The 5,914-nt window shown below is 38.1% G+C and overlaps 1 protein-coding gene across 12 annotated transcripts; it reads left to right on the forward strand.

The window, feature by feature from the left end:
• Positions 1-205: 205 nt before the first annotated feature.
• LOC127241286 (U-box domain-containing protein 45-like) lies at positions 206-5,177 on the forward strand. Of its 12 annotated transcripts, none has more exons than XM_051260230.1 (7): positions 206-517; positions 625-982; positions 1,108-1,210; positions 1,611-1,796; positions 2,232-2,339; positions 2,736-3,880; positions 4,099-5,177. In XM_051260230.1, the coding sequence occupies exons 2-7, from the start codon at positions 963-965 to the stop codon at positions 4,877-4,879; spliced, it is 2,343 nt and encodes a 780-aa protein (XP_051116187.1). In that variant the 5' UTR covers positions 206-517; positions 625-962; the 3' UTR covers positions 4,880-5,177. The 12 variants fall into 12 exon arrangements, with proteins under 12 accessions (XP_051116187.1, XP_051116188.1, XP_051116189.1 ...); XM_051260231.1 differs by having other exon boundaries at positions 630-982; XM_051260232.1 differs by having other exon boundaries at positions 206-468.
• Positions 5,178-5,914: the final 737 nt, after the last annotated feature.

The raw sequence follows: 5,914 nt of genomic DNA on the forward strand, positions 1-5,914 counted from the left end.
TTCTCTTTTTTCTTTCTACACATTTTTCTGAAAAATTTAATATACTATAAACATTAATTATTAATTATTTTTATATTTTCCATACAATTTTATATATCTCACAAAAAATTTATTTTATTTTCAACAGTTTCACACAATAACACCCCTAATATTTTATGTCTAACAAGCGACCAAAAAGTAAAGTTCTGGTAGTCGGCAGAAAAGGGACTAGACAAGGAGATAATCTGTTTGATATGCTAAATGGAGCTAAATAATCATTCCCCGCCGTATGTATATATGTGGAGTATATTGTATAATTAAATTATATTATTATTATTATTATTCCATTCCTCCACCTTCTTCTTCTTTGTTTTCGATCCTCTCTCTCGTCCAGAATCACCATCCTTCGGTTAGTGGAAGGAATCGAGACTTTAAAAACTTGTTTGGCTCTTCTGATGGAGGGGCCTCCCGAGATCATTTTCAACTGAGGTTTTCTGGTGCCTTGTGTCTTTGTCTACTTTCTAGCATTTTTGTTGAGGTTTCAATTTTCGATTTTTATAATTTTACATTTGAAGTACTTGTGGTTTATGTATTGTTGGTGGAAGTGTTTGGTCCCAGTTTTATAGTTTTTTTGGCGGCTGGCAGCGCAGGTATGTTGTTATTGATCAAGTGGAAGAAACAAAATAAGGAAAAAATAGGTGATTGTCTGTTAGTCTTTTTGTTTGGATGTGATTCTTTTTTGGTAATTGGGCGTTTTTCTTATGATCTGTTTTCTTCCATTCTGTTTCTGATTGTTGCGCTGTGATACTATTACGTATTTTTCCTCATTTATGGCAAATACGTGCGCTATTTATTGATAGGGAGATTCCTTTGCTTCTAGTTGTTGAGGATGTGACCTTCTCATAGTCTAATTTCTATATAGAATTAGATGGCTTGGGGGCATTGATAGCTGCGTTTTGTTGAAGTAATGAGTTCCTTAGTAGATGTCAATAACTACTATGTGGTATTATTTTCACTTTCAAATAATGACAGTAGTTAAGTGAACAATTATTTTATTTCGCCTCAATAGCCTAGTTTAAGCTGTCAAACAAAGGATAAAATGGATTAAACTTCTTTTGCACTGTCCAGGGTGTTGTCAAAGTCCTGTTGTGCAGGTTCCAATATCGTTATCACTCTTAATATGGACATTTCTGAGATTGAGGAAAATTTATTATCCATTGGAGAGCCGAAGGTATGAGCATATAAACTGATTTGTCTTGTTTGACAAGAACTTGATTTATCATACACATTTTGGTATTCATATATCCTCATATAGCACACACACAGACAAAGTTACATACATATATATACTACTTATATATGTGTGCAAGCCCGTGTGTCTATTTATCATTGGAATTTAATATCGAATTGATTTCTAAATCAATCAGTGAAGTGTTTCTAGTCTGAAAGAGCTTCTAGCTTTCAAGATATTCTATTTCGCATTAGAGAATTTACCTTTAGATTGTCGAAACTATTGAGGATTGTGCTCCATTCAGGTTATGTTGAGATTATGCTGAATACCTGATGGACCTTCTGTAAAAGGCTTTCTTGTTAACCTCTGTGATTAAGAAGTAAATGGTTGTTTGTTGCAGTTACACAGTGAGATGTGCAAAAGTCTGTGCGTTGTGTATATCAAAGTGTTGGTTATATTTCCCAACTTAGAAGCAGCACGACCAAGAAGCACATCTGGAATTCAGGCACTGTGTGCTCTGCATATTGCCCTTGAAAAGACTAAGAATATTCTCCGACATTGTGCGGAATGTAGTAAACTTTACTTGGTAAATGCCCGCTAATAGTTGATTTTACTTAAATAGTCTTTTATTATTATTATTATTTTAATAATATGAAGGGAATGAAATTCTTTCAAAATTCTTATTTACTAGTCTTTGTCTCCAATTTTCCCCTTCCATGGAGTTGCGTTCAGAATTCCAAGTTAATTCACTCAATTATCTTATGTTCCATATTTTTCATCAATATACGCATATTTTCTTCTTATATATTTGATTTCATCATCTTCCTTATGTTCTCAAACATGTGCCACGTGGTATGGTCTAACCAGCTTCTCTCATCTTTATGCATCCTTAAAACAAAAAAAGGACAAGACTTAAATTATATATTTAAAACATATAATATACAATAATATAGCTGCATGATTACATTGCTAGTTCCTATGATGGAGTTTTAATGCAAGTTATTGTTGCGACTTTTTTCAGGCAATTACTGGAGACTCCGTTGTTTTGAAATTTGAAAAGGCTAGGTGTGCTCTAGAAGATAGCTTACATCGAGTTGAAGATATTGTTCCTCAAGCCATTAGTGGTCAGGTACTTCAATGTGCTTCATTACTTCAAGCTTTTGGTTTTAAGTCCTGAATGTTTTTGACAGTACAACAAGATTGAATGGAATGGCTTCCTGTGCTTCATTACTTCACATTTTTTGTTTTAAGTCCTGAATGTGTTTCAGAAGTACAACAAGATTCAATGGAATGGCTTCCTATTGTAGACTTTGCATTGAACCTAATAAATGGTGATACATGAATTGCTGAATGTTTGAGAAGTGTAAATTCTTCTTGTGCATGGTTTTAGGGTGCTACATTTGTTCCCTGAATTCTGATGTATACTTTTTTACTCTTAAAACTATATTTTCTTTAACAATATTGCTTTTGGATTCACATAGCCTCATTAGAAGGGTGTCCTGATTTGAATATTATTTATTACTAGATTGCTGAAATTTTAATTGAACTTGGAGGGATTGATTTCTCACTTGACCCAGTGGAGAAGCAAATTGGTGATGAGGTCATCGCATTATTCCAACATGGAAGAAATTTCAAAAGCAGTGGCAACAGCAATGAGCTTCAATCTTTTCACCAAGCTGCATGTAAACTTGGAATCACCTCTTCAAGAGCTGCACTTAGAGAGAGAAGGGCTTTGAAGAAACTCATAGAAAGAGCACAGGCTGAGGAAGACAAAAGGAAGGAGTCAATCATTGCTTATCTTCAGCATCTCATGAAGAAGTACTCAAAGTTGTTCAGGAGTGAATTCTCAGACGACAATGATTCTCAGGGTTCAACACCTTGCTCGCCCAGTCTCCAAGGTCTTGGTCACAGCAGCTCCGCCTTTGACCGGAAACTTTTGAAACTGGGTTCATATAATATGAAGTCCTGTTCAAGGAGATCAGATCAGATGCCTATCCCTCCCGAAGAGTTAAGATGTCCAATATCATTGCAACTTATGTACGATCCAGTTATTATAGCTTCCGGCCAAACATATGAAAGGGTTTGCATAGAGAAATGGTTTGGCGATGGGCACAGTACTTGTCCCAAAACACAGCAGCAACTCCCGCATCGCTTTTTGACGACCAATTTTTGTGTAAAGGGTTTGGTGGCTAGCTGGTGTGAACAGAATGGCATTCCCATTCCCGATGGACCACCGGAATCACTTGACCTCAACTACTGGAGGCTAGTATTGTCAGAAACTGATTCTGCAAGTTCAAAGCTGGTAGAATCTGTTGGTTCATGCAAGTGCAAGGGCGGTGGTGTTAAGGATTTACTGTTGACTGATGATGACATCATTGAAGAGGTGGAAGGAAATGAAGCTGAAGATAATTGTGAAGTTCATGAGTTTCAGAAATATGAGGATCTTCTTAAACTTTTAAGGAAGGAGGATGAATTGGTGAATAAATGCAAAATGGTAGAGCAGATTGGGAACTGTCTCATAGATGATGAAGATGCTCGAACTTATATGGGGGCTAATGGTTTTGTGGAAGAATTGCTGTGCTTTTTGGGATCTGCTGTCTCTGCTGGGAATAGGATGGCTCAGGAAATTGGAGTAGTGTCTCTCGTTAACCTTGCACTCAATAGTAAGAGGTATGAAATGAATCCTCGAGCTATTTGCAACTACCCTACCCTACCTTGAGAAGAAACACATGCACTCATTACAATTAGTTTCCAAGGACATTTTTATTCATCATGCCACATTTATCATCCCTTTCTGTTGCTTGATCATGTCTATGTTCAAAATTACACAATTGGGCCATTGCTTTTTCTTCTTTAGAAATTCATCTGTGTGTCTGTTTCTTTTTCAGAAACAAAGAATTGATGATGTCATTGGGAGTACTTCCAGTATTGCAGAAAATGATTGCTGATACTGATACCGATACCGATACCCTTGGGGCAGCGGCATCACTTTACTCGAGCCTTTCCGTTCTTGCGGATGCCAAGCCCATCATCGGAGCTAGCGAGGCTGTCCCCTTCTTGATCAGGGTCCTCCAGAGTGAAGTCAACGAGCGGCGCAAGCTTGACGTTCTCCATGCCCTCTACAACATCGCCAGCCATCCCTCAAATATACCTCACCTTGTGTCATCCGGCATCATTGACGGCCTCCGAACTCATGTGACTGCAAATCCTACGGATCCTGAGCGGACAGAGAAATGCATTGGGGTGTTAATTTATTTGGCTTCTTCAAGTAACGCCACAAGAGACAAGATTACAAAGGCTCCAGGCATGGTTTCCTCTCTTGCGACTCTTCTGGATACCGGCGAGCCTATCGAACAAGAACAAGCGGCAACATGCCTCCTGAAACTATGCAATGGGAACGAAGCCTGCAGCCAGATGGTCCTTGAAGAAGGGGCAATACCTGCATTGGTGTCCATTTCTGTAAACGGGACCGTGAAGGGAAAACAGAAAGCCCATAAGTTGCTGATGTTGTTCCGGGACCAGAGGCAACGAGATTCTTCTTCGACTCAGGGTCAGGTTGGGTCTGAAGCAACTGAGGCGAGCAGTCGAGAACCAAAACCAAGTCAGAGAAAAGTGTGGAGTTTCTGGAGGAAGGCCAAGAGCAAGAGTTTGTCTGCATATCAGTGTTAGCTTCTTTTTCTGCCATAAATAAATTTAGATTTCTCGGAAGTTACCCACGCTTAGAATGGAAGATGGATGTTTGTTATGTAGATACTTGGATTTAGCTCCGTAGCTTTGTTGGAAGATGGATGTTTGTTATGTATATAGTTGTATTTAGCTCCGTAGCTTTGTTGCTACCCGTAGATCAGAATCAGATATGTATACGGATAATTACCTATTTTAACTAGGGATGTTAACGGGGCGAGTTCGGACCCCGAACCCGGAGGGTACGGGGCCAACCCGACAAATTCGCTTTTTTTAAAAAAGGAATTTTATATAACTGTTTTTAAATAATTTAATAATAAAAAAAATATGCGTCAAAGTATCAAAAAATTATAGTTTTAAAAATACGAACAATCAAATATTGACGACGGTCACCAGTAGTCTCGATTATAAAAAGAATGGTAGGAGAAACAAATGCGAACACAAATTTTATTTAAAATTAAGATTCTATTTTATGTTTAAAATATTTTAAATAAATAAATAATATAGTTTATATGGTATACAAATATAAATAAATTATAATAATTATTAAAATATCCGAGTTCGAGTCCGGGTCCGGGGAGGGCCGAGTTTTTAGTGAAACCCGTAACCCGGCCGGATCTCAAACTCAAAAACCACTACCCGCCCCGAACCAAGTTTTTTAGACCCGAATCTGTCCCGCTAAGACCGTGTCCGGGGCGGGTCCGGGACTAACCCGCCCCAGTTGACATCCTAATTTTAACCACTCTACCCTTCCCTCTTCTACAATTTCGGGTTTCATTGTGGGTTTTATTGGTTGCCGGATGGGTCCTTCAATTCTGCAATGACTTCCCGCCGTGTGCCCTCCAAACCTTGATTTATATATTTCGAGTTTTTTGATTTATATAACCCTAAATTGCAAAATTAGGAAGAAGCGCTTTCACGCTTTTACAAGTTAACGCTTTTATTAATATTTGTCTTCTTCTCCTTCTTCATTTCTTTGTGACAATACCTCCCCCTTCAAACGTGGCTTGTCCTCACGTC

This window comes from Andrographis paniculata, unplaced genomic scaffold (genome assembly GCF_009805555.1).
Source record: "Andrographis paniculata isolate CXL003 unplaced genomic scaffold, ASM980555v1 Contig82END, whole genome shotgun sequence".
Classification (NCBI taxonomy): domain Eukaryota; kingdom Viridiplantae; phylum Streptophyta; class Magnoliopsida; order Lamiales; family Acanthaceae; genus Andrographis; species Andrographis paniculata.

Coding starts and splice junctions, on each gene's coding strand:
- LOC127241286 (XM_051260229.1), top strand. CDS start 269: ATGTATATATGTGGAGTATATTGTATAATTAAATTATATTATTATTAT. Junction 1,797..2,231: donor AATGTAGTAAACTTTACTTG/GTAAATGCCCGC, acceptor GACTTTTTTCAG/GCAATTACTGGAGACTCCGT. Junction 3,881..4,098: donor CTTGCACTCAATAGTAAGAG/GTATGAAATGAA, acceptor TTTCTTTTTCAG/AAACAAAGAATTGATGATGT.